General features: G+C 43.1%; 9 protein-coding genes and 1 pseudogene across 10 annotated transcripts in view; 4 read left to right on the plus strand and 6 right to left on the minus strand.

The window, feature by feature from the left end:
* Nucleotides 1-27,072, plus strand: part of LOC116649737 (spermine oxidase) — a 67,425-nt gene that overhangs the window by 9,846 nt on the left and 30,507 nt on the right. The window contains exons 3-4 of one of the 2 annotated variants that reach the window (XR_011416889.1): nt 14,655-14,770; nt 16,876-17,674. The gene's annotated coding sequence lies outside the window, so the exon portion shown is untranslated. Of the gene's footprint in view, nt 1-14,654; nt 14,771-16,875; nt 17,675-27,072 lie in introns of those variants that run through there. The other variant, XR_011416888.1, reaches the window with a different exon arrangement.
* Nucleotides 796-8,900, minus strand: LOC116649738 (MAGUK p55 subfamily member 7-like; annotated as a pseudogene).
* Nucleotides 10,513-10,959, plus strand: LOC138911426 (uncharacterized). Its single transcript, XM_070210537.1, has one exon. The coding sequence runs from the start codon at nt 10,513-10,515 to the stop codon at nt 10,957-10,959; it is 447 nt and encodes a 148-aa protein (XP_070066638.1).
* Nucleotides 12,087-12,491, plus strand: LOC116650866 (uncharacterized). Its single transcript, XM_032435755.1, has one exon. It carries the CDS (start codon nt 12,087-12,089, stop codon nt 12,489-12,491), a length of 405 nt encoding a protein of 134 aa, XP_032291646.1.
* On the minus strand, nt 13,721-14,041 carry LOC116650867 (uncharacterized). The gene has a single exon (XM_032435756.1). It carries the CDS (start codon nt 14,039-14,041, stop codon nt 13,721-13,723), a length of 321 nt encoding a protein of 106 aa, XP_032291647.1.
* Nucleotides 15,332-15,703, minus strand: LOC116650868 (uncharacterized). The gene has a single exon (XM_032435758.1). The coding sequence runs from the start codon at nt 15,701-15,703 to the stop codon at nt 15,332-15,334; it is 372 nt and encodes a 123-aa protein (XP_032291649.1).
* LOC116650869 (uncharacterized) lies at nt 17,695-18,423 on the minus strand. Its single transcript, XM_032435759.1, has one exon. The coding sequence runs from the start codon at nt 18,421-18,423 to the stop codon at nt 17,695-17,697; it is 729 nt and encodes a 242-aa protein (XP_032291650.1).
* On the minus strand, nt 19,738-20,070 carry LOC6636449 (uncharacterized). The gene has a single exon (XM_002059802.4). The coding sequence runs from the start codon at nt 20,068-20,070 to the stop codon at nt 19,738-19,740; it is 333 nt and encodes a 110-aa protein (XP_002059838.1).
* Listericin (listericin) lies at nt 21,756-22,235 on the minus strand. Its single transcript, XM_002059803.4, has one exon. It carries the CDS (start codon nt 22,207-22,209, stop codon nt 21,817-21,819), a length of 393 nt encoding a protein of 130 aa, XP_002059839.1. The 5' UTR covers nt 22,210-22,235; the 3' UTR covers nt 21,756-21,816.
* On the plus strand, nt 25,534-26,346 carry LOC6636478 (heterogeneous nuclear ribonucleoprotein A3 homolog 1). Its single transcript, XM_070210546.1, has one exon. The coding sequence runs from the start codon at nt 25,534-25,536 to the stop codon at nt 26,344-26,346; it is 813 nt and encodes a 270-aa protein (XP_070066647.1).

Genomic DNA, 27,072 nt, shown 5'->3' on the forward strand with positions numbered 1-27,072 from the left:
CTTCACTTTTCTCTTTAATCTCTGCTCTTGGCTGTCGCTCGCGCCGTTTGACCTTATCTCAATTGGCAATGACGCAGCTGCCGAGCATAACGCATGCGATGCCAACCGAGCAGCCGCCTCTTTAGCCCTCCAAAAGAGGCTGCTGTTTGGCTGTTTTATAGCTAAAAGAAAAAAATATAGCTATAAACTTGGGCGTTCCCCATAATAAGAAGCTTTTCCAATATATTCTCATATATTTTCTATGACTTCAATTTCTAAATTAAGGGAGCAGTTCATGGGGACCAGAAGACGAGTTTTTATGAATTATTATACCTTAAGAGTTTTCTTTATGTCAAAGTAGCTGGCCCTAAGAATCGCATAGATACATATGTTAACAAGAGAGCTCATATTAAAGAATTTATCTAGAAAAAACATGTTATGATCATAATGTACTTACCCTCTGTTACTTGTTAAGCATATAATTGGATAATTTATTTTGATTTACATATTTAGAGATGTAGAGATTTGCCTCCAACTATTTTGGTCTAGTTTGCTATTTTTTCAACATCTAGTTTGCTATTTATCAACAGAATTCTCTCAAATGCAAATATTATTTTGTGAGATCATAATTACTTATGCACATACAAATGTGGCGCATATGGAATTGCTTTTGCGAATATCACAGATTTTCAAGGTGACAAAAGCTCTTAATAATTCAAAATGCTACGAAAGATATAGATAAATGGATGTAATCAAAAAAGTAAAGTTGCTGGTTCGAATCCAATTTATTTCTTAATAATAAAAAACTACTAAAGATAAAGGCAGATTGATAGAAAAAAAAACAAGTTAAGATAACGGTTCAAATCAAATTCAAATTCATTTCGTAACAATTTAAAATTCTACTAAAGATATAGATTTTATAGAACAAAAAAGTAAAGTTGCTGGTTCGAATCCTCGCTGTAAACAGAAATGCCTTAAATTCTGTATAAGAATACACATAAAAGTCGAATTGTTGGAATTTGTAACACATTTATAATTTTCTCTTGGTTTGTTTATAAAATTTAAACATTTTAAATCTTTAATATATGGATTTGGTTTTGGACAATCGTTATTTGAGTTATATAATTGTTGTACAACAGAGTTTTTAATTTTGTTTTGTGTGTTTTGCAATAATTTTGCTTAAATTTGGTTAAATGTTTGTTTAATTAGTTTTTATAATTTTTCCTTGCTTTGCTTTTCGTATTTGATTTTTATTGTATTCTTTTCATTGTTTTCACTTTTACGCAAAAAAGGTACATGTCGTGAAAAGGACTAACGCTGGACAGGAGCGTCCGGCAGGACCGCCTAGGGGTAAATAGTATTTCTCTATCTCTCTCTATATATACATATATCTATATATATGTGTATATCTCTCTCTCTCTTTCGCGCGTGTCTCTCTCTCTTTCTAACTAAATGCCGTGCAACATTGGCAATCAACTGTACAGTTTTTGTGTTTAATGTTGTCTCTGGGCCAAGAACAACAAGAAAATTAGTTGGCTAAATTCGTATGGCAAATACTTTGGTGTTGGTTCAACAAATTGCGAGGGGGCGTGGCATGGCGGGGGGTTGGTGCTAAAAATTTACTGCACCCACATGGAGGGCGCCCAAAGGGGCTCGTTCTCCAGCCGCTGAACATGCTGGACCAGTTGCTCGAAGGCATTCACCAGCTCCCCGTTAACGATCTCGACATCGAAAAAGTGGCCATAGATAAAGTCGATGCGTTCCGCCGATTTGACCATATCCTCGAACTCCTCGTCCGTAAAGCTGCGCGCATTGGCCTCGTCGAAGGTGGACTTGGCGCGCGCCTCCGTTCGCGTCGCCTTCAACACGGCCAGCTCCGGCGGCTTGATGTGTATGAGGAATGGCTTCAGCTGTGCCGTGCGCAGCGTCTTGATCGCCTGATAATGCGGACTCAGCACACAGACACAGCCCGCATTCACAATCGATTTGACGCTCTCCGCGGAGGTGCCGTACAGATGGCCCTTGTACTCGCCGTGCTCCACAAATTTGCCGGCCTCGATGTCCGCGTCCATTTTGTCGCGTGCCACGAAAATGTATTCACGGCCGGGCACCTCACCCGTGCGCATGGGTCTTGTGGTATCTGCAAGGTATTGGAATATGGATTATTTAGATCTTGGAGCAAAGCTGGAGCCAACTCACATGGCACCGGACTGCGAAACTTTTCCGGATCGCGCGCTATCAGCCGGCGGCGCAGCTCGTTGCGTCCGACGCCGGGCGCTCCGATCAGCACAACGGGTCTATAGATGCCCGGCCTGGGATACAGCTTGGCCACCTCCTCGTATGTGGCTATCAGTTCCCGATCAAAGTCATCGTTCTCTGTCAAATCGTACATGATCTTTTTAGTCTTTGGCTGGCGGCACGAGCTGCTGCTGCTGCTCGTCTGCAGCCGGGGTGAACCGGGCGGCGTCGTGCAGAGCGAGGCGCATGAACCGGCTACGACCAGGTGGGAATCGAGATGCAACGGAGGCGGAGGTCGAGGTCGATGTGGAGCGATGATTGGTTTTGATGAGTGAGCAAATGATTAGAATGAAACGAATGAATCACATGCAAGGGAAGATTAGTCAAAGGCTGTTTGTTCCGCATTAATAGAGGTATTCCTGTAACTATGGGGCTGGGTATGACATGCAAAGAATTCCCATCTTGGCGTAATATATTTATTTTTGATTTGAGCCCAAAAATGTGCAGCTACAGCCCAACTATTTAAATAAGTACTCTATTTTATTTAAATAATCTTTTATCTTCCATTTCTGGTGTCTCAATTTTGGGCATACCTCCATTTAATTATATGATATTTTCAAATTTGAATTGGGAAAAAAATTTCAAGTAGATTTAGTTGACTGAATATATAAATGAATGATTCGATGACTCGGAATGATTCGATAGTTGTATACTCTAACGCTTCGAGTCCAACAAATTCTGCTTTTAAGTACTCTAGTTTTTTAAATAATCTTTTATCTTCCATTTGTCGCAGTCACAATTTTAGGGCGCACCTCTATTTAATTTTATAATATTTTCAAATTGAATTTGGGTAAATGATTTCGAGTAGGTTTCTTTGGCGAATAAATGATTCGATGAGTTCAGCCACACATGCACACTGATTCGATAATTATGAATGATTCGATAGTTGTATACACTTACGCTTAGAGTCCATGTCGTTGCATTCGCGTTGCGTACGCTCGTGTAGGATGCGACGCTCCTGCAGAGCCCGGCTCGGTTATAAGGCCGGCGCGTGCGGAACGCTCGTGATCCTTGCGCGCCTGCCACCAATAGGCATCATCCTGGGCGACAATGTGCAACACATCGCCGCGCTGAAATGCCAGGCCCGCCTCCTTGCAGGGTATATACGGATCCACATCCGGATTGTAGTCGAAATGCGCGCGCACACGCACCTTGGACTCGCGCTGGGCGCCCTTCGTGTCCGCGGGCACCAGCTTAAAGGTAATGGTGCCCTCCGAATTTTGCTGGGCACATGAAATTGGATGTCGGACTGAGTCTTGGACATGATTGGGGTACACAAAATAAATATAATTACCAGTATGGTGAGCACATCGCCCGGCGTCTTGCCCTCCACATTGATGCTGTTCACCTCGATCACCTCGTCGCCGACGTGTATCAGGCCCGAGCGATCCGCGGCACCGCCGTGCATGATTCGCGCTATGATTATTTTGCCCGTCTCCTCGTCCGTTTTATGGTGGCGCCCTAAAAGTATGCAATGCAATTTTGAGCAGAGTTTACGACAGGCTGCGGAGAGAGTGTATGTGTGTGCGTGTGTGTGAGGCTGAGGCTGCACATGTGTGTGTATATTTGAGGCTGTACATGTGTGTGTGAGTGTGTGTGTGAGGTTGAGGCTGTACATATGTGTGTGTTAGGTTGAGGCTTCACAAGAGTGTGTGTGTGTGTGTGTGTGTTTTTGGGTTTCGTTTCTTTGATATTTTACAATGAAAAAGAAAAGATTCAACAAATTGTTTTTCATACAAAAGTTTTTTTTTGAGACGGGTTGTTGTTGTTGTAATTGTTGTTGCTGTTGTTGTTGTTGTTGTTGGGGTGCCATGTTACACTTATGTCTTATTTATGCTGGAACTATACATTTTACTTACAACAATCGGTTCCGCACTTTGTGCTCCTGTCTGTGTTTTATTTTCATTTATATATATTTTTTTTTAGTGAGCGAGTTTTAGAAAATATTGTTTTCGATTTTATTCGATTTTTGTTACACAAAAGCAAAAATGTACAATAAACTTTGTTAGCATTAAAACGAGAGTATTTGAAGGAAATGATTTGGAAATGAATGAATTCAGCTGCTTGGCTTCAGAGACACAAAAGCAGAGGACATTGAGAATGAGAGAGAGAGAGAGAGAGACTCGTGATATGTGGGTAAAATGTGGGGCACAATAATGAGAAATGAACGCCTGAGTTGAGACAGTTATATCACTTTATATAGACGCGATATCGATCGATGCAAATGACAAATGACACAAATGGACATGAGTTGAAAGCGTTTGGAGTCCAGGCTTAAACTCACCAGTGGCTCGTTGCTCTTCACGAGCTGCACAATCTTGATGGTCTCCTCGTCCTCGTCCATTTCGATGGGCACCTCCGGCAGATGCGGATAGAAGTCCTTCTGCGCAATGGCATCGTGTGCAATAGCAGGTGCTGCGAAAGACGGATTCCATTTAATTACATTTCCATTCTCATTTCCGCTACCACCTTTGCTCACCTGCACGTGGGAGTCCTGCAGCAGATGAAATGCCTCCTTGCAGTCGTCGCTTAGATGACAACGCTGCGACAGCTGCTCGAGCACCTCGTACAGCACCTGGGCCGAGGTGGACAGCACGGGCGCGAGACGCTCATCGCGGCCCACCTTGGCCACCTTTGTGTGCACATTGACCAAAGCATTCAGCTCCTTCGACTCCAGCAGGGCCTTCAGAAAGTCTATCTCCTGATCATTGGACAAATTGTCCGATTCCTTTAACGTGGTTATCAACCTTGAAAGCGCTGCAAACGAATGTCTTAACGAGGGCAAAGAGGCGGCATGTGGGCGGCACTTACCTGGATCCCAATTAATGTCTGATGCCATAACTGCAGCTAGCATGCTATAAACACGCACACACTCGCAGCTACACTTGTTCCCTTCGACTCCTTTGGCACTTTATATCTGTAAAAGTCGAAATAGATGAGTGTTAGAAAAATATATTGGCGCCCGAGCAGGGACCTTTTTGCTGAATAGTCCCTGCTCGGGCGCTAGCAATAAATCCCTGCTCGGGCGCCAGCAAAAGAGTTCCTAATGATTAAGAAATATAAAAATATTTCAGTTAATTAACAAGAATCTGTAGAGCTGGGCACAAAGAAAACTTGTATTTTATTTATGAATTTGGTTACATTATTGTCAGTTCCTTGGGCTAAATAGTTTATTTGAATGCCTCTTACTATAACTTAGGAAAATATCACAAGTAGATCCACAAAAAAGAGAAGAGTATCTTTTTTGTAAGTTGTCAGCAGACAGAAGAAGCTGTCATTGAACAGAAGCAGTTCGAATAAGCAACTGAACAATTCACGAACTTAATAAGCCGAACCCCAATATCTTTTAAATAACCAAAATCGATACTCAATTTGAAAGAAACTTATGTAAATTTGGTCATAAACAGAACAATATCCAAGTTGATGCGTGCTGAGAGTCAATTTTCCACAGCTGGCAAAGGAGGCCAAAGAGGACAAAGCAACTTCCCTTCTCCTTGGAGCTGCCTCCCAAGTCAGACAAAGAATTTGGCAACGGGTCGTATGTGTAATGCGTGCTTTTGTTAGACGCAATTTAGCTTCAGCTGGCGTCTGACTGGCGCACAAGAAGCCAAACCCCAGTCTGGACTGTGTAAGAGCTTCTTTTGCCTGTGGCAAATGTCGCAAATGCAATTAGCTGCCATTAAGCCAGTTCCAACTGGGCTGCGCTCCACTTGCCGCTGATTTATGGGGCGGGGTTGTCTCCAACATGCCGCAAATTTATGGCCACTTTCATTGTGACTGGGCTTAGTCTGTTTTTTTTTTTTTGAATCGAAAGCTGGCGCCGTCCTCGTTTAAGTGACAGTCCCATAAATTAGCCCAAGAACTGGAAACTGAACAACAAACAAAAATTGCAGCCGACTGCACTGCATACATTAAATGTTCAATGGCTGCGCTTCCTTCCTGTTGCACGTCCTTTGTCCTTTCTACTTTCTTCTTTGTCCAGCCAGCTGGAAAACAAGTTCTGCGCCTGGACAGCTGCAAGCTGTCCGGCCCAAGAGTTCACTAACACTTTGTGTCCATAATGGGGCCTAAACCCTTTACCTATTGTTAGCTGCCACTCGTTAACACTTTACGGCCAAATGACCAAGGACCTGACCTGTCGACTGGCTGCCCAGCTGCCCAGCTGGACTGTATTGCTGGCAAAGAGTGCTTAGTTTTTTACACACCAAAATACTTGACATAATATTGATAAAAGCAACGCTTATTCAGCTATTCATGAGTACAGGTTACTCGCAGGTGTTAAGGAGGAGATAGTTTCATGAGCTGCTGGCTTTTGTACTGCTTATGTACTGAAAAAAGAATGTGTTCATATATTCCGTATAAATTTGACACAAGTTGGCATCAGATCCATTTGGGATACTTCAAACAGCAATAGTTTGATGAGCTGCAGCTTTTTGCCCTGCTAATGCAGTGAAAAAAGAATGTGTTCATAAATTCTTATAGATATTTGTACAAGTTACTCGCAGATCCCTTTGGGGTGTTAAAAAGGGCGATAGTTTCATGAGTTGCAGGCTTTTCCCTGCTAAAGTAGTGAAAAACGAACGTGTTTATAATTTTTTGTACATATTTGTGGCCCAGGCTCAGGCTGCCAAGGATTGGCTTCAGGTGTCATAAATAGCTGTTGCCATGTTGATGAACCTTAAATGACATTCGCATGCTCCAACTTTTGAGGAATACGAATTCGCGGCACGAATAAAACTAATCAATTATCTGCGCTTGTTATGCTTTGTATTTTGTATTTTGTTTTTGGTTTTTGCCCTTGACAGTGGGCAGCCCTTCCGAGTGGACACAGTTGAGGGACAGCTTATCGCTGTTCCAGCTGCCGAGCTGCTCAGCTGGATAAGGGCACTCGTATCTTTAAATGACCTTGAACTATATACTTGTGTGTACACACAATATGTCAAAGGTGGCCCAAAACAACATACTACAGCTGACTCTCTGTCAGGGCTACAATGCAACGACGTCAGCAGCGTGGGTGGCTGGGCGGGCGGGTGGTTATCCATTATTCTTATTGGGTGCAAGCATGTAAACTGTTAGCTAAACGACTGTTCCAATTGGAACGTAACATTTCATGATAGAAATGACAATAATATGGAACTCAGTTCAATGTCTTAAAATAATATCGATGATGTGGTAGTAGATAAACAAACCCCTCAAAAATCTTAGATTGACAACAAATACGATTGAAAAAAGACGGAATACGAATTAATCCGAAATTTGAACAATAAGGGAGTTTAGCTTGAATTTAGTATGCAAACCACTCAGCATTACTTTAAACAAGTGCAAAGTTATTGAACTACATCTATTCTTGAAATAAGTATTTATGTTCTTGAATTAAGTATACAAATCAGTCAGGGTCTAGAAATCTAAGTAACAGCTCAAAGTTTGTTTCTACTATAATAGTTAAGTTATTTAGTAATCGATACTTGAACTAGAGCAATATTATTGAACTAACTATACAAATCAGTCAACAAATTCAAAGTTCCATTGGTCTTATATAGTCTTTCTCTATATAGAAATCGGAGATGCAGCTCAACTCTTTGCTACTATAAAAGTTAAGAGCTGCAGGAATATCGTCTCTTACGTTATGTTTTTCAAGTGTTGTGAAACGACGCTGTCTATCAACTTGTCATATGATAACACTAAATACATATGTGCATGTGTGTTTGTGTGTTGAGCCGCAATTATGCTAATTGCATGAGGACTTGAGACCATGCGAAGTGCGTGTTTGCCTTCTTATATGTATATGCATGTGCTTGTTGTTGATGTGCATAACGATACGTGTCAATGGGCGCAGAAAGGAAGTCCATAGGACAAGACAGGTAACACATTATGGGGGAGAGCGAGCGATAGGTAGGGTAGCCCAGACAGGGGGGTTGAAAAATCACAAAATTAAATATATCACAGATTAGATCGCCTGCAGTTCACAAGAACTAGTTACTATTGTAAAGGAAGTTCGCGAGATCTGGCAACACTGTCAGCAGCGCAGCGCGAGAGAGTGAGCGAATATAAGAGAGCGCGTGTGTGTGTGAATGTAAGAGAGCGCAACAACATATTCGAAAAATTTTCATTTGGGATTTGAATTAACATTGAAAGTAAAACTGCGCGCAGCAGCTTACCTGAGATCAAATGGAAAATATACGCGCAGTGGCTGTTGTTGTTCTTGTTGTTGTTTTTCTTGCTGTGTTGTTGTGTTTATGGTTATGTTGCATATGCCTAATGTTTTTTATTTAGTTTTCTTTGCTCGGCGACAAAGTTGACACAACTTTTTGCAGCTTCTGCCGTTTGTCGTTTGTTTTATTTTTAAACAGTTTTCCACTTGGCGCACACACAGACAACCACACACGCGCTATATATATAAGTGTGTGTGTGTGTGCGTGTGTGAATATATGTGTCAAATTTGTAGCTCAGTTTTTGTTGCTATTTTTAGTAAGCTCCACAAGGATTTCGGTTGAATTTGATTTGTTATTGAACCTGAGCTTCACCTGCCGTGTGGCGTGCTGCAAGTGCGGCTGCAGCTCGTGCAACTAAACTAAAAGCGGCGGCGGCAGCGCGTGGCGAGCGAGCGAGAGATTGTGTGTGTGTGTGTGAGACAGAAGAGAGAGAGCGAGAGCGCGCTGTCAATGTTCACGACGAGCGACTGCAGCGAGCGACTGACTCGAACTGTGGCCAAGTCGCCTGGGCTAACTGTCTGGCTGCCCCATTCAGAAAAAAAGCACTCACAGACACACACACACACACACACACACACGCGCACACGCACACAGACACAACCACCATTAACAGCCGCAGCAGCGCCCGAGCAGGGTGGAAAGTGCGCATGTCAGCAAAACGCGCGAGTACAATCATAAATACAGGGTGTCTTCTTACGCTTCGGTATATTTGCTAAACACAATTATTTTTCAAATGTTTTATTTATAATAATATTTAATATTTTTATAAACGCATATATATAACACTCCGCACAATCAAAACTACAGGGTGTCCCATTACGCTTTGGCTTTATTTAACATAGACCTTAACACTTCAATTTTAACCAAGCAGCGCACCGCCGCCCGCACCACCCAGTACACCGGCACCGCCAAAGCCACCGACCACCTTCTTGTCGTAGCGTGCGCGAAAGCCACCGCCGCCAAAGCCTCCGACGCCGCCGCCCAGGCCATGACCCAGGCCACCTTTAAAGCCGCCTCCACCAAAGGCACGCCCCCTGATGCGATAACTCTCGCGATAGCTGCCAAAGCCGCCTCCAAAGCCGCCGCCAAAACCAGCGACACCGCCGCCGCCGCCCAGTGCGGCCAGGCCCAGCGCCTGCGGCTGCTGTTGTATGATGGGCACCTGCTGTACAATTGGCACCTGTTGCACCACCGGCACCTGCTGCAGACCAATGTCCAGGCCGCTGGCTGCCAGCGCAGCAGCACAGATCAGCAGCACTTGAAGATAGCAACTCATCTTGACCAGGTCGAGTTGAGCACGTTGTCTGACGCCGGCGGCGTAGGCCTTCGCGTTTTTATGCTGCTCGGTGAGGTGCGGTGCGTCATGCAGCAGATCTCCAAAAATCCCGCCATCTATGCTGTGTTTGTACACGCATTAACCAAGGCGTCGCCATGCACGTGGCCGGGGCTGACCTTCACTCAGTTGTGATAGCTGATCAGGTGTGAACTGTACACTGAGGAAAATATTCCAATTTGTTAAGTTCTATATATAAAACTGACGGACTGACTGATTGACCAAACCCAAACTAGGAAGCTGAAATGTTCACTTTAGTTACTTTATATATGGATGATGCATTTGCACTTTGGGCAATTCCACCCGCAACAGTGGAAAATGAGCGGAAAACGCTTGTATGACAGTTTATTGTTTACCGTTTGAGCGAGTTTATTTTAAACGGGCCACGGGCAAAGCCGGGTAACACCCGCTGGTCTTACTATATTTAAAGTCTTAAACTGTTCCCATTTATTAGCTTTTATATTTCTTTACGGGTAAACTTAATACGAGATTGCTCTCAGTGTAAGATGGGAAACACATTTCGAGTTGTCCACGTACATGGACTTGGGGAATTTTGGCGTCCTACGATTTGTGAATTGTTAGCGCAAACAGGCCAAAGCTAAGGCTGAGCCCCAAACAAACGTGGCCCACTAATTAATTTGCATAAATAACCCGACTTGGGTTGGGGCTAGTTCAGTAGTTGAGCCCAAGATGCGACGACAAAAGGTTTACATGCTGATCTTGGCACTTCTCGTTGTGTTGTTGGCGGCCACGCCCATTGAACTTGTGCGCAAGACGCGCCACATTGGCGGCATCGGCGGCGGCATAGTGGGCGGTGGTTTTGTGGGCAGCGGCATTGTGGGCGGCGGCGGTGGCTACGTTGCGGCACCTGCCATACAAACGGTGCCCGTTATAAGCACGGTGCCTGTTATCACCACGGTGCCTGTGGTCTCAACCATTTCGACAGTCCAAACGATTCCCAGCTTTGGCTATGGAGGGGGCTACGGAGGAGGCTACGGAGGAGGCTACGGAGGTGGCTACGGAGGTGGCTACGGAGGTGGCTACGGAGGAGGTCTCGGTGGTGGAAGCTTTGTTGGCGGCGGCATTGGTTTCGCCAAGCTCAAAGGATTCGGCTTTGGCGGCGGCTTTTTGGGCTGAATAAAAACTCAAGTCTAAACCAAGAATCAACAAAAGTGTTTCGAATTGTGAATAAATATCTGTGTATAAGTAAATAAGTATGTACATATATATGTGTGTGTGTGTGTCTTGACTTGATGATGCTGCAGTTTCTTTAGAGCTGAGCGTTTGCCTTTGTCCCAGCTTCGTTTTACATTTTGTGCGCTATTTGTTTGCTTATGTTGTCATAGCTCAAGCTAAATAAAAATAAACAACAAATAGCTGCTCTTTAATGTGCAGTCTCCAAGTGCTTTTTTTTATGAAAAGATCAGCGGCAGCTGTACTTAGAGCGAGCCGTGAATTTCAATTAGAGTAGACGCCAGTTTCCAATTTCATTTAAGAGTGAATTGGCGCGTGGAATATGAGCGTATTCGAGAAGAATCTGTTTGAAATTAGGAGATTAAAGATACATATGCGGGTGTATGGGATGATTAACTAACTAAATGATGGTTATCTATAGATAATTGTTGCGTTTCAGCTGCTTTCTAGCCATGCCCAAAGATAATCAGCTGGAAGCAGCTAAAATTATAGATCCCTTTAGCTGTTTTCTTGGGCATCTCCTATTTGTTCCTTGCTAGTTTCTGTTGAGAAAATTAATTGAGCTACTTCTAACTTACTAAAAGAATATTATCTATAGATAGTTATTGTCAATTCAGCTTTTTTCTAGCTAAGTAATTTATAAACCCATTTAGTCTTTTTTTGAGCATCTCTATTTGCTGATTTGCTCAGAAAAATATTGTAGCTATATTTAGCTATTTTCAACATTGGATTTAGCTGTTTTAATTGCTGTTCTAGGTCTCCATTCCACTGTGCACGTTCGCACAGACTTCCGCATCCATCAACAGCACTTTGTGCTCGACCGAAGATTGGTTCAATTTCAAGTAAACAACTTAAGCACTCGCTTTTTGCTCTCAACAATAATTAGTTTTGGCATTTGTGGTGCGGCAAAATAATTGTGTAAAAAAGAAGAAATATAAAAAAACCTTTCAATGACAATCCAAAAATGCCATTGAACCCCCGCTTTCAATAGCTTTAAGCCGCCAAGTATTTGGCTATAAATTAAAGCGCCGCTGACAGCGCACTTTTATTCGGTTCTGGCTGTGAATAGAATGGAATACTCAAAGATTTGTCTAATGCTCTGCATCTGTGTGGTGCTCGGCGGTGCGGAGCCGGAGCAGCACGAGCTGGAGGAGTCAAAGGCGCTGCCCGCGGAGCTGCTGGCTGCCGGAGACAATGCGCTGGGGGATGTGGATGCGAGCTCTATTGCGGCTGCTCCTGCGGAGCAGGGCGCGCGCAAGGTGCGTCAGTACTTTGGTGTCCCTCCGCCGCCCTTCTTTGGACCACCGCCGCCGCCCTACTTTGGTGGCTTTGGCGGCGGCTACGGTGGCTACGGCGGCTACGGCTTTGGCGGCGGCTATCAGCGCACGCGGATTGTCACGCGCACCCGTGTCCGTGGCGGCTATGGTGGTTTTGGTGGCGGTTTTGGTGGCTTCGGCGGCGGCTACTATGGTTAAAGTTTTTGCCATTTCGTTTGGCAGTTGATTTCAATTTGTGATATTCCCATTGTGCGGCACAGCAATAAATGTGTGATTTTATGTTTGTTTGAGCAATTGATGTGAGTTTTTATACCCTGTACGTGTAAGAAGGTGGCTAAAAGGAGTTTGAATTTGTGCAAATTTATGTAACAGGCACATTAAATGTATATTATATGCATATAAATAAATATGTATAACTTAACAAACAACTTCTTGTATAATCGATACTTGATCGATAACTTATCGGTAACTGATCGATAAGCTCACTTGCCCAAAATCAATAATTATCGGCTTTGAACTGCGCACTTTTAAGCATTACTCAAAGAATGTATGAGCTAGTCGCATAGAGTAGATGTACCTACAGAGTATGTGGGCTATTGGGTAACTCCTAGTCGATCTCACTGGCCAATAGCACCCATCTCAGAGTCCATCAAGTGTATATATATTATATATATATCGATAAATAAATAAATAGGTCTGTGCTAAAGATTAAAGACAATTTCTCGTTTGATCGATAAGTGATCGATAACCACACTTGCCCAAAATCGATAACTATCGGCCTGAAGCTGCGGCTTTTTAAGCATGACTCGAGGATTTTTAAGCAGATACAATTTGCTGATATGTTAGACTGGCTACAGGGTAGCTCCTGGTCGTTCTCACTGTCCAAGTGCTCACTTGTTATGCATCATTGGGCCAAGGAGTGCCCGCGTTTTATGATGGGAAAGTGGTCAAGTGCCATCGAAGAGTTGTGCTTATAAATGAGTTAGACTTGGCTCAGTTTTGATTTGGGCTTAAAATGTTGCGCGTGATTTGCCTATTGCTGCTGCTGTGTGGCCTTGTCTCTGCCTTGGATGAGCTGGAGTACGATGCTCTGGTGGCGCCACCAGCTCCGGGTAGGCCTTAAAGTTGCACAGTTAACTTTTCAGCTAAATAAAGCCCATTTCCCAACACTTTTCAGCGCACAAGCCTTCGCTGAGTTTGTGGCGCGGCCTTGTGGGTCAGGTGCGTGAGGTCATAGGTCACTGGCGCAGCACCACCAAACGGCCACGCCCACATCTACGCAGCACTACACCTGCAATCGAGTCGGATGCCGAGCTGCAGTTTTACGGCGCTTTGAATCCCATTTATCAAACACAAAACTTTTGAGTTTTTCAATTAATACTAGAATTTGTTTGCGAGAAATAAAAATATAAATTTAAGCCTAGGCATTAGAAATGTTTGTTGAAAAGTCCCTTGAAGCCGCCTAGGCCGCCTCCAAAGCCATGTCCGCCAAAGCCGCCGCCAAAGCCGTGTCCGCCAAAGCCATGGCCCAGTCCCAAGCTACCGAAGCCGCCAAACTTGCCGCCCAGGCCGCCACCAAAGCCGCCCAATCCCAGGCCGCGTGCCACACGCACGCTCTCCGCCTCCGGCAACGGCTGCTGCTTCAAGTCCAAATCCACATCCAGCAGACTCAGGGGCTCCACAGGCGCTGCCCAGCTGCTGCTCAGGGCCAGCAGCAGGAGAAGAAGACTCAGCACGGGAAATTTCATTTTTTTTTTTGGTTAGTTTTGGTTTTAGTTAAGCTGTTGGCCGATTTGTACTTGATCTGCAAATGCGAGAGATTCATGCCTATATATAGAGGGACACATTGCTTCTGACCAGCTTCTTCTGCTCTGGGCGCGGCTCGTGCGTGTAGCTGCTAATTGCGTGTGTCCACAATTTGCAACATTTACTTGTTGTTGTTTTTCATACCAAAAATATGCTTTCATTCATTGATTTTTTGACTGATTATGCGCTGTTCTCCAACCGCGCGAAGCAAGTATATCGAGTGTGTGTCATCCTCGATTGTACACTGAACAAAATTGGGCGCTACCCAATCCAAAATATATACAAATTATAAGGTGAGTGTAACAAATTCGACAAATTTTCTTAATTCAATTTGAATTTACAAATGAAATTATAAGACAATTTTAAGCTTGCTGAAACAAGTTCCGATATTCAAATTTTTTACTTCGACTTTTCCCATTTATCATAAAATTATAATTATTTTAAAAAAATACATGTTTATTGAAAACTGAAACATTTAATTTTCGAATACAATTGTCTTTATACTAAATTTTTATGTTATTCTTATAATCATAAATTCAATAATTTTCTTTGCAGAAAAATTGGACTTTAAATGTTGTATAAGGCTTGTATTTCCTGAACTTCAACTGATTATAATAAGAAACACTATTTACGCTGTTGTTTAACACTGAAAACAGCGCATCTCGCAGTCGGTAAGTCCTAGCTTTATCTTCATTTTGAACCAAAGTTCGTTTGGGTTGGGTTAGCTTCTGGCTCTGGCTGGGTCTGGAGTTTGCTTAGGTCTTTAGCTGCCGGTTACATCATGTTTGCGGTTGTCTTTACCGCCTGCTCGTGTCCAGATGTGGACTTGAAACGTAATCCAATTGACCTTAGCAACAGACGTCTTCTGTTTGACTATCGATTTGGTAAATAAACCAGGTCCATTTATTTATGCTATTTACATCTAAGAAAAATCTTATGAGCAGCAAATAGTTATATATATATATGGGAGATGTCATAAAGCTCTTTGGCTAAGTCGGTTAGTTGGATACGAAACTCGGCAGTAGGACGGGCAAGTAGAGAGGAGATATGTTTGTTGCAATTTTAGAACTTGTTTGGGCGTGTTATTACCTGCTCCCGCCCCCTGTTGGAGCTGTAGTTCCTCAGTTGGTGGCGCGTTTAAGAAACAAAGCTAGTTTTAACACGATTCGTTTTTTGTGCATTTTTTGTAGACTGTCGCAATGTTTTATTGTGCTAATTGGCAGTTGATTTGCTTAACATCTAGTTTGGCGCAGCAGCAGACGCTTGCGATGTCTGCGCACATACTGCTTGTTGCTCTTCTTCTTCTTTTTGTTGTTGTTGTTGTGGAACTTGTTGTCACTCCACCAGCGCCGCCTGTGCTTGTCCAGCTGTGGTACCTCGGTGGCCTCCAGCTGGCTGATGCGTGGCCTGCGCACCGTGTCCTGGACAAAGGCGCGCGACCAGACCAGCGGATCCAGGCTGGCATCGTAGTTGGCGTCGTTGTTGTTGTGGCGCCACCAGGGCATTGCCTCGCTCTGTTGCAGCAGCGGCAGCAGCAATAGCAATAGCCACAAATAGCTGCAAGTTGCCGATGTGTAAATAATTCCACCAAATGCGCAGCGCATTGCGATGTGTGTCCCACTTGCCTCGCGTCTAAACTAGAAACTGTTGCACATGGCCTGCCCTGCTTCGCGTCTTATATGGCCTGCTCGGGGCTCTGGATTACCCTCACAGCTCAGCTCTGGGCAAATGCAACAATATCTTCTACAAATAGACCAAAAACCTTTTGCATGCTTCACATGGCTTTAAGAGCATTTACAGATTAGCTGTGCCATACCTGCCTCGCACAAGCATTTACACTCACACACACACACACACGCAGTCGTGTTTAAGTTAAAAATGTTGCGCAGGTCAACAACAAAAATTGTGTGTTTCAGTTTTCAATTCTTTTCAATTCAAAAGACATACAACAACAAAAGTGTTATCAATCATAAGTATAAGACAATCTGATATCGTATTCAATTTCAAGAAACTAGAAAAATTACGCGGCGTTTCCCAGTTGAAACTTGTTATAGTTGAACTAGTGACTTCACGCTTGGTAGTTCAATGCTCAGCATTCGCATACCCTACATATTTTCATAGCTAGATTAAAAATACGTGGAAGCAGCAACGGCCTCTTTAATTGTGATGAGGAACTTAAACTCTTTACAAGAAACTTGAATTACGCGCCCTCGCGCGTCCCCTCAATAAAATCAATAAATGGCAGTTGAACCAGCGACTTCATGCTTGACGGTACAACGCTCATAGACCTAATGACTCATGACAACTGCATGATATATTAGTTATTGATACTGATTGAGGATTCATACAGTTCATGGAGTAACACATTTTAAGACAAAATTACAATACCCTGTACAGCTGATAAAGGCATCTGAAAATTTCCCGTTAAGCTGGTCAAATATGCATTTATTTCAATCGAATGCCTTTAAACACATTCTTAAAGAAGTTTTCCACGTTGTGGCCGCGTCTACCCTTTAAGCACATACATACCCTACCTAAACTCGAGCTCAGGTAGTTCAGCGCACAATTCTTATCCGTGCCTATCTTATCTATACGCTATATTGAGACCCATTGAATTTCGCAATGGGTCGCTTTATGTTTTTGTTGCGCGCTAATGTTTCCGTGTAAAACAACATGTGTCATTGTAAGTCGACGAACAATGGGATCCTAAATTTCACTTTCTAAACGAGGTACTCGAGCCAATTGCCAAGTGACTAACAAATTGCTGCCTTTACAGTTGACATAGGTATAATGTGTGTTTGTGTGTGCACAACTCTTTCGGGTTAGCTGGTCAACACTTGAGCTTGAAGACACGACTTAACCGATTCGAGTCGCCGCTGCCTTGCACTTGACACCGACTCCGACAGCGAGTCCGACTCCGATTGGCAGTGCAATTAGCGAGTGTGGCCTTTTCGGAAGACTGTGAAATATGCGCAAGTAGAGAAACCAGTTAACGGCAGCACGAGGGCAGCGGGGGCTGTGGCAGTGGCCAAATCCCAAGTCCCAGTTAGCCCACTTTCGACTAACAGCAATTGACACACAGCCCCGTTGCAGCAGCAGCAACAACTGTGTGGCATGTGTGGCACGACGCGGCAAAAGTGGCACAGCGAACGGTTGCATAAAAGCAGCAGCTGGCCAGAGTTGTGCCCACAGTACGCGACCGAAGTTCTAGACAAGATGTGCCACAAATTTTCGCCGCTGCTGCTGCTGGTCTGGCTGTGCCTCATCCTGGCCAGTGCCGTGGCGCAACAGGCGCGTCTGCGCCTTCCACCCAGCTACAATATGCGGCTCGGGGCATTGCCCACGCGTTTCGTAGGCAAAGGTGCCTATACGCTGTCTGCCAAGCGGGCGGCGACGCCGCCCAAGTGGCAGCAGCCGTTGTTGCAACAACAACAACAACTGCAGCAACAACAACAGCAACAACAACAGCAGCAACAGCGCATGAAGCTCTTCCAGTGGGCCACAATGGGCGGCAAAAAGTACAATTAATGTTCGTGCAATATATATTTAGCTAAATAAATAAAATAAATAATTTATGCAAATTGTTGGAAATAAATTAGAAGCCGGGCGCATAGCTGCGCAATTTCATACGCTCCAGCAGCCCGTTGCCTCCATCGACGCCTGCGGCCATGCCTCCAAAGTAGCTGGGCAGTGGCCCGGCAGCCACCTGACCATATAGTCCTCCGGCCTGCATATTGATGATGTTGTTCAGCGCCGCAAAGTTGTCCAGCGTGGGCTGTGGGCCAAAGCCGGCGCCCAGTTGGGGATTTGCGTACAAGGGATTGCCGTACATGAAGCCAGCTGTGGGTGCGCCCAGGCCGAAGCCAGCTGTGGATGCGCCCAGGCCGAAGCCAGCTGTGGGCGCGCCTAGTCCGAAGCCAGGGTTGGTGCCAGCGCCTGCGCCCAGACCGAAGCCCATGCCTGGTTCGCCCGGATAGCCGCTGGCAATGCTCGTCTGCAGACCAGTTCCAGCCAGTCCGCTTAGGCCCAGGAATGGCATCATGCCGGCCTGATAGCCGGGATACTGTGCCAGCTGCATGTTGATGCCTCCGCCCAGTGCCATGGGACTCATGGCCATCATGCCGGCCATGGGCATGGAAGCAGGCGTCATATTGGCCGTGCTCGCTGCCAGCATCTTGACATCCGCCTCCGCAGCAGCTGCCGGGCTAGACTTCAGCTGTCGCTGTTCACGTGCCTCGGCATTCACGGGCTGCGCCTGACAGCTGCTCAGCAACAGCACGGCGATCAGCAGCAGTAAGGATGACTTATGGGCGATAGACTTCATTGTGCTAACTCTGGTCTTGGTGAACTGTTTGTTTCCGGCACGCTGGAGTCGGCTTTTATGCGAGGCTGGCGGAAACTTTCTATATTGCAATTGGTTTTCTTTTTGGCTCATAAAAATTTGGCCAAAGTGAGTTTTTACGTTTTTATGACAGTAGCAAAAAAAAAAAATTTTTTTTTACAAAAAACTAAAAAATTTGAAGTCGCGCTCAGTTTCTGGGTTTTGTAATCTGCTTATAAACAATTCGCACATTTTGCCTAATGCCAACCGCAAATAAGGTGCTAAATGTCTCAGACGGCGGCTGGGCAGAAAATTGGTTTTTATTTTATTTTCGTCACAAATCAGCGCCGTGGTGAGTTGAACAAAGTGAAATGCGAGCGTAGTTTTTAATCTGTTGATTGCTTTGTAAAACGAAAGACTCAGGCAACGAACTTGTTTTGATTTATCGCATGCATGCCTGAAAGTATGCTGGCAAATTTAATTGTCAATTGACTCATGATTGGCAAAGGTTCTAGTTAAATTACATCATTTGAGTTGAGTTATATTTTAAAGCTTGTAAACACACATATTGATTGCGTTGGAAAACGAAAGACTTAGGCAACAAACTTGTTTTTGTTTCGCATGCAGACTCGAAAATATTCTGAAAAATTAATGGACTATGCACAGCTTGGTCGAATTTTAAGCTTAATGCACATATGTATATTTTTTTAATATATAAATGTCAATACATTTAATGAAGCTGATCGATCATAAATCATTCGAAGGCTTGTAAAGACCTAACAATTGAAGGCTTTGAGATTAAAAAAATATTTTTGTTTTACATCTGTCTGGGCTAGTTTTTTATTTTAGTTATGTTATGTAACTCTAATTAGTCTAATGTTAAGTTTAATATAAAATCAATAAAGTTAGGGTGATTATATAAATCGATATGAAAGATCGATTGGATGAGATCCTCGCAATCTACTGTGCTATTAGGAGTCTGGATTGGGAACTTTATGCACTTATGAATACATTGGTCTCACTTTAGGGATTATGACACGCAGAGATAAATCTCGTTTTCAAAAGTGTCCGTAAAAAGAGCATAGAAAAGGCATTGTATAATATTCTTGATCTTTATCTTCATTTAATTCTGTTTAATTCGGTTTAATTGTTGTTTAATTTTCATTTCTTTGTTACTAACATATATTATAAAAGACAATAAATAATTAGTATAAATAAATACTATGTACAGCTACACCTGTGCGAATGCCTTAACTAAAATATATACTCCATGTATTACGTCCAGTTTGAGTTGAGAGAGTCTTCGAAATCCGTAAATTATTTGCCAAAGCTGTCTGTGTAGGCAGCGCGTTCCCTATCCGCACGATTTGTACGCGCCTCGTAGGAGTCGTAGGCGAGGAAACGTTGCTCCGGCGCATCGGAGCGACGATGTCCGTCCGGGGAACTGGGATTGTTGTGATGGTAGCCATAGACAACGCTGCTGGGATAGCAGATGTAATAATCATTTTGATAGCTGCCGCGTTTTGTGCGCACTGGTTGTCCGCTAATGTCGCTGGGCGAGCTGATGGCCTGGTAGGGATTGTTGAGGGGCGCTGCCTGGGACAGGCACAATGTGGCCAGGATGAGAGCGAATGCCCAGGTGTAGTTCATGTTGTGTGTGTGTGTGGGTGTAGGAGAATATCTTTAAGAATTATTCAATTGGAGAATTCTTTTAACTGGCGGATTTGTTGCTGTTGCTGCTGTTGATGTGCTACTGTTGTAGTTCCTTGAGGTTCTGTGCCGTTTCAGTAGGCGTACCGCCCGTTTTATACATCAACTCACACTTCACACTATGCGCTAATTAATATGGCAGACAGACAACGCTCCAGCAGAAGCACTAATTCCAGTTTCGTTGCGCATCTTTCCATTCGATTAGCACCCCGAAACGAATGCATACAACATTTCCGCCCAGGCGGCGTTTAGGGGGTGTTTCATATGACGTCAAACCCAGCGAGAGATGATCCATAAGCTTGGCATTTATGAGCTCCTAATTTGTGGTTGATTATATATTTTGTTGCGGTAGGCGCTGCTCGGAGCCCTGCGAATGAGTCAACAGCTAGATATAGTTAAATTTAGTCTGGCATCTAGTTTCGCTAAGAGATCTTAACTGCATTGCCAAATATGGGCTTTTTTTTTGTGGAAACTAAGTATAGTTCATTGTGTTTATTTGCATTGTCGCGAAGTGCATTACTCGCAAATAAAAACAAATAGGCGCTAATTAGCCTTTTACTATAGGAGTAAAAGGCTATGCATATATACTATGTGAATCACATTTCCCAAGTGTCAGCTATTTCCGTGTAATTCTCTCATTAGGCCGAGTGCAAAATATTTGATTTAACTAATTATTCATGAATCAGCGCGGCTTTATTATTAAGTAAATCATCCCGGCGGCATACCTGAACTGTCCCCGTGCCAGGAGCCAACAGGCACAGTTTTTATAGAGAAAAAAGAGAGGAAACTTCGCTTTGCAAGTGTGGAAAATATTTGCATGTCTTAAATGTCTATCTTTTAATGTCAATCCATTCTATTTACTTCTAAAGATGTAAATAAATATTTTGGGTGGCAAAAATTGTGATTGCTTTTGTCAAAATGCTTCAAAGTTTATAATTCAGAGTCTTAAATGCAAGCTCAAAAAGGCTTAACATACCTAAAACTAACTATTATTTGCCTGAGTTATTCAAAGGCAACAACAAAATATTGTTTTATTCAGAACAGACCCATTTGAATCAGTTTCTATATAATGGTAATTTAATGGCTTTTGGCTAATAAATAATTTTGCTTGAAAATTTCAATCAAAAACCAATTATTTAGTCCGTTTTATTTATTACGCTGCTTAGCCCGAAAAAGTTTCTGACTAATTAAATCATTTATCACTTTTTTGTTTTTGTTTTTTTATTTTGTGTGGAGAATAAATCATTTCAAGCTGTAAAACTGGTAAATTCGATTCTGTCTGAGCATATTTGACAAAAGTCTCAGTTTCAGTTTCGCTTTTTAAGCCAGGCCCCAAAAATAATTCGCACATCCGATTTTATTTTATGAGTATTACGTTATATATTTTCGGGCAGTTTTTAATTGAAGTCAACGGAATATTTTGAGCAACCCGTTGGAATATTTCTGGGTGTTACATTATTTTGCAGTGCGTTAAAAATCAAATCTTCGCATTCAGCAGCTATTTTTTGATTAATAGTATTATTGTTAATGCCATTTTTGTTGTTATTTGTTTTTCGAGCGCAAAACCGGCTGCCAGAAGGCGTGAACATTTTAGATATATATTTGCATCTGTCTCAGAAGCGCGCTTGACTGTTTTTTCGTTTTTGTTTTTTATTGTGATTTGTTTTGTTTTTACATCAAATTCGCCTATTTGCCATAAAAGTTGCCGCTAGCTGAGGCTGAGGCCGAGGCAGAGGCTGAGGCACTGCCGCCTCCGAAGCCGCCGCCGCGTCGTCCAAAGCCACCGCCGGGATAGCCACCGCCAAAGCCACCGCCCGGATAGCCGCCGCCAAAGCCGCCGCCCGGATAACCGCCATAGCCGCCGCCGCCAAAGCCGGGACGTCCAAAGCCGCCACCGCCGCAGCAGAATCCGCCGCCGCCGCCAAAGTGACGTGCAAGACGCACTCCGTCGACATCATTGCCGGCCGGAGCGTCCACCTGCTCGAGTGTGAGCTGCTCCTCGACCGGCTCCAGCGGATGGGCACAGACACTGGCCAAGGCCAGGCAGCTGATTAAGGCTAGCACCACAAACTGTTTCATCTTTGGGATAACAATTGCTTCTATTTGGGGTAGATCGCGAGCCGAGATCTTTTATAGTCGTCGACTTTTTGACTGGCCACGCGGGGATGCACCGCACGGAACCACAGAACTGCCATGTGATTCTGATTGGCTCATCCTGCCAAAACGAATCATTAGCTCCAGCATCTATCATTATTTTGTTTTTCTGTTTTTCTGCTTTTGATGACTTCACCAGCATATGTAAGCACGCGGCCAGCGTAATTCCCGGACCCCTAAGGCGCTCAGACAATTTGGTTGCTGCCCATCCCCCCGCAACATCTTTACCCCTTCACTCCCCCACGCTCACTTTTCACATACATTTGTCATGTTGGCCTAGAGCCAAAGACCTACATTGTTGCAGCTTGTTGTTAAGACGCGGCAAATTAAAAACTTCTCACAATGTTTCTATAAACAAAACACTTGGCCACTTCACGTGGGGGACTCACTCTTCTAATACCCTGTAAGAAATGTCAGCAAGAAGGTGGTTGGACTCGCCGGAAAGCCAACATAAAGGAGTTTAACTGGGTTAATTATCTAAAGTAGAACATGGGAACAAGCTTTTCAGCAGCTGATATGCAAAGAATATAAAAAACATATTTATTAAATAAATTTTCTAGAGTATTTAGATGTTGGGCACACACATTCTATACACATTTTATGCCCTTGTTAAAGTTATTATTAATCTCACGAAATGTGTAATGCATATAAAGAGATGGCTTTGCATAGGTTCGGCCAGATCGTAACCCTATATGATATGGCTTTTTTGAATTGAAGATTTTTTAAAAATTAAGTTCTCTTATGAACAACTTTTAAGTTTGACATATTTAGGAGTCTAACTAGACTACTATATCTGCAAAGTGATATCAGATTGAGGTGCTATATTTTGTGACTCCTATGCGAATAATCGGGAAGTAAGAAGTCTTCTTATAAAACTATATGCAGCCATAGGCCCAGCTTCTGCAGGGTATTAAGAGTTCGACGTGCCGTTTCTTTCTATTCTCGTTATGCCTGCGTTGAGAGGCAATCGAAAATTATTAAAAACTTGTTAAGAGCTCGGATTACTGACCTTTCAAAGTGTTTGCCGAACTGCGCAGTAAAAGATCAGAATTTTACTTATATCATTTTTTATTCTGGCACAATAAAAGGCAACGTGTTTTGACACAGGCATAAAGTGAACATTTATTAAAAGTAGTTAATTTGTTTTTATTTTCGTTTTTACTTAAAACAAGTGCCTGTCTAATGAGCGGATTAGCACTAGATCAGCCGAAGCTAACTAATAAGGCAAGCTAATCAAATAATGAAATTGAAGAGTATTAAATATAGTTCAGTTAGAGAATATTTACTTAATGTTTCAGGAGTCTACATAAAGACTATGCCTTAACGATTGTCCTGAATTTAATATTTTTTTAAGAGCAGAAATTTGCGATACAAAAATGTTTGTGATGCCCTTTTAAAGCATATTTCACAATTTATTATTGTTGCATAATTTTGGGCTCTGGGAATAGTCTAGTCGATTGATCTTATTTAATAATTCATTTTGCCAAACATTATAAACCTTAAATTTTCTCTCAGTGTTGTCTGCAATTTGCACACACTTTTTGTGAACTGAATAAAATATTGTGACGTCTAGTTGACAGTGGGATAAAAATTGTAAACAAAACGTAAGTCAATTTGATGAGACCGAAAACTGGTTGTTAAACAGCCCCCGAAATGACGCATTACAGCCCACTATTAAATATAATTGGGGGATCACATGATAAAAAAAGTCAAATTCATTACATTCATTTTAATTGGTTTCCCACAGTCACAGACTATACTCGATCGAAACGATTTGCCCAAATAAATTGTTTTTCAATTGGGCTTAGTTTTTTTTTTTTTTTTTAGATAATATCAGTTCAGTTTTTAGATAATATTAATCCCTACTGGATAAAGAAAATATCTGAGCTGAGCTTTAATTAAAGTATTTGGCTAAGTTTCTGTTTATTTTTCTGATTGTTACCAAGTTGACTTAGTTAATTCCATTGAAAGCAAATACAATTGTGGACTTCTAAAGATTTCTTTAAGTTTAATTCCTATAAAGCAAACAAGTTTCATAAAAGCTAAAAACAAACTTATGAAAAACCCGCGGAAGTTAACAAAAACTACAGAAAAAAAAACGCGTTAACGGTGTGAAACAGTTTTTTATATACCCTACACCCATTACAAAGTGGGTCAGATGGGGTATATTGTTTTTGTGCGAATGTGTGTAAAGTGCAAAGTGCGACAGATTGAAAAATAAAAAAAAATATCAAGTCCAAATCTTGGATAGCATCAACAAACTAATCGATAGTCTGTCTGTCTTTCGTTCTCAGAGACTTTATGTTCTAGAAATTATAGAATAATACTATTTAGCAAGCTTGTCTGATATTAGTTATTATTAATTTTAAGCCAACTTGGCTTAGCCTGGCTTTTTAGAGCATATCTCTGTGCTTCGAGCTAACTATGCAAATGTTTGAGCAGCTGCCAGCTGAAAACCGGATATCTCCTAGTCGAGCACTCTATTTAGATCTTAAAAATGTATTCTTTATTGTAGAGGGTATTATCATTATGTCAACAAATATGTCACGCATAGAAACAGCCGGCCCCGACAAAGTATATACAGTAAAAATTATTATACAAAGTAAAAAGCTCATACAATTTGGTCAACTATTGTAGGGGCATAGTAGGGCATATCACGGAATAATATAAGTATAATACCATTATATGGAAAACTTTTTTGTTTTTCGAGATATCTTGAACAAGCCCATCAATTATGGGCTTTACTATACTAACAATACGTCTTCAAAGCCTTGATCGATCGAACTCTTGTTCTATACGCTTGGCATTAAAGGGTATTTTATCTTCATTCTGTTTTCTTGTGCATTTTGCTATTTTTGATTGTTACCTATTTGGTCAATATTTGCCAAAACGTTGAGCAAGGTCAATGTCAGGCGTCTGCCGTCTTTGGAGCATGCGTGAAAGCATGGAACCAGAACCAGTCCATGACGCGCTGCCGCGACTCCGGCGCGACTCCAACGCGACTTTGGCGCGTTTTAGTAACGTTTTAGCGGCGTTTTGTTAGCGTGTGCGTGCGAGCTGTCGTTGAATTTTGGTAACTTTCGGATGCGCTGAAGGTCTGCCAGTTTCCGTCACATATTTGGCCAAATGCTCAAGAACAGTTGTTAGGGGCGTGGCCTCTTCAGCCAGCATATAAAACTAAATTGGACAATGTGCAGCAACTTTAGTTGCCAGTCGTCAGGTGCCGCAGCCTGACTTTAATCCAACGGAATGTATTTGCCGGCGCGTTTCTGCCTGCTTAGTGTGCTCTTCGCCCTGGCTAGTGGCCAGAGGAGCAAGCCGCGTCCACAGGGACGCACATTGGGTCTGCTCTCGCCGCTGCTGTTCGGTTCCGCGGGGCCATTGTTCGATGCGCCAGTGGCGCCTCTGGGCGGCGTGAGTGGAGGCGGGGTGGCGGCTGGCGCGGGCAGTGGCACGCAGTCGGATCCGTACGGAGGAGGAGGATACGGAGGCGGTGGAGGAGGAGGAGGAGGATACGGAGGTGGAGGATATGTAGGCGGAGGTTATCCTGGTTATGGCTATGGCAGCGTCTACGGTTACAGGCCCAACTATGGATTTGGCTTGGGTTTGGGCTATCCGGGCCTGGCTCAGAGCTATTATGGCTATCCGGGCTATGGCCTCTACAGGCCCAGCTACAACTACAACTACGGCGGCTATCAGCGACCCGTGCAATATCCGGGCAACTATTACGGCTCCAGGCCAAACTACGGCAATTACAACAACTACAACAATAATTATGGAAACAGACCTTCCTCCTACGGCAGCTACGCGACAGCCGTGCCGCCAATCAGCGCCAATCCAAGCGCGGGCGTGTCACCTGGTGTCGGCGCTGGCTCAGGCGCTGGAGCTGGAGCTGGTTCACAGCTCAACACAGCGCAGGCAGCGCAGCTGGCAGGCCTGCTGGGCCAAGCGCTGGGCAGCAGCTTGCGACCCTTGTTGGCCAATGGCGGCGGCGGTGCAGCCGGAGCTGCCGGAGGCGCCAATCCTCAGGCGCTGAGCGGTCTCTTGGGCTTGTTGGGCTGAAGGTAGCTCCAAAAGGAACTGGCTAACAGACTAGTCTGCGATTATCGAATAGAATATCTCATTAACAAAGTATTTTTAATTTAAGTTTGTTCAGTTATATTAAACACATAAAATTTCTATATGTAAGACTGTTTGGCATAGGTCAAAATTTCCCAACCTCATAGCTCCATCAAATCTCATTTGATTTTCACGACTTTTGGCTCCTTGTTCGTGGTTTGGCCTCTAGATCAATTTGAGATCTAAATCTGGTCATTTTTGTCCTGGTCAAAATTAATGTGAAAATGGCACATGTCATATATTCTATATCGACATATATACTTAGCTTCGGCAACATTTTGTCAAATGTGAATGAAACTTTGTTGTCTTATTTACATTGTTAATTATTGTTCACAAAAAATGTGTTCTTACGTTGATTTGAAATGTGCTTTGTGTGCATGACTTTGTTTAAGCACAATTTTTTTTTTAATTGTTTGCAAATTTTGTTGATTTTGCTGTGCGACTGGCCGCTCTTTTTACAAAAGTGGGTTCAATGAACCAAAAAGCGATTCATATTTAAGAGCTCTCAGCTCTGGCAAATAATTAATCAAAATGTATATTTAAATGCTTTATTTTCGATTGAAGTCTCTTATGAAATGTGCATATCGACAAGCTGAACTAGGGCTATTCGGGTTATCTTTTCATTAGGTGAGCCTAAAAGTATGTTTTCGATTTTAAAGCTAATAAGTG

This window comes from Drosophila virilis, chromosome 5, assembly GCF_030788295.1.
Source record: "Drosophila virilis strain 15010-1051.87 chromosome 5, Dvir_AGI_RSII-ME, whole genome shotgun sequence".
NCBI lineage: Eukaryota > Metazoa > Arthropoda > Insecta > Diptera > Drosophilidae > Drosophila > Drosophila virilis.

What these genes read in the sequence shown, in the direction of transcription:
- LOC116650867 (XM_032435756.1), bottom strand. Translation starts at nt 14,041, where the DNA reads ATGAAATTTCCCGTGCTGAGTCTTCTTCTCCTGCTGCTGGCCCTGAGC.
- LOC116650869 (XM_032435759.1), bottom strand. Translation starts at nt 18,423, where the DNA reads ATGAAGTCTATCGCCCATAAGTCATCCTTACTGCTGCTGATCGCCGTG.
- LOC116650866 (XM_032435755.1), top strand. Translation starts at nt 12,087, where the DNA reads ATGGAATACTCAAAGATTTGTCTAATGCTCTGCATCTGTGTGGTGCTC.
- LOC138911426 (XM_070210537.1), top strand. Translation starts at nt 10,513, where the DNA reads ATGCGACGACAAAAGGTTTACATGCTGATCTTGGCACTTCTCGTTGTG.
- LOC6636478 (XM_070210546.1), top strand. Translation starts at nt 25,534, where the DNA reads ATGTATTTGCCGGCGCGTTTCTGCCTGCTTAGTGTGCTCTTCGCCCTG.
- LOC6636449 (XM_002059802.4), bottom strand. Translation starts at nt 20,070, where the DNA reads ATGAACTACACCTGGGCATTCGCTCTCATCCTGGCCACATTGTGCCTG.
- Listericin (XM_002059803.4), bottom strand. Translation starts at nt 22,209, where the DNA reads ATGAAACAGTTTGTGGTGCTAGCCTTAATCAGCTGCCTGGCCTTGGCC.
- LOC116650868 (XM_032435758.1), bottom strand. Translation starts at nt 15,703, where the DNA reads ATGCGCTGCGCATTTGGTGGAATTATTTACACATCGGCAACTTGCAGC.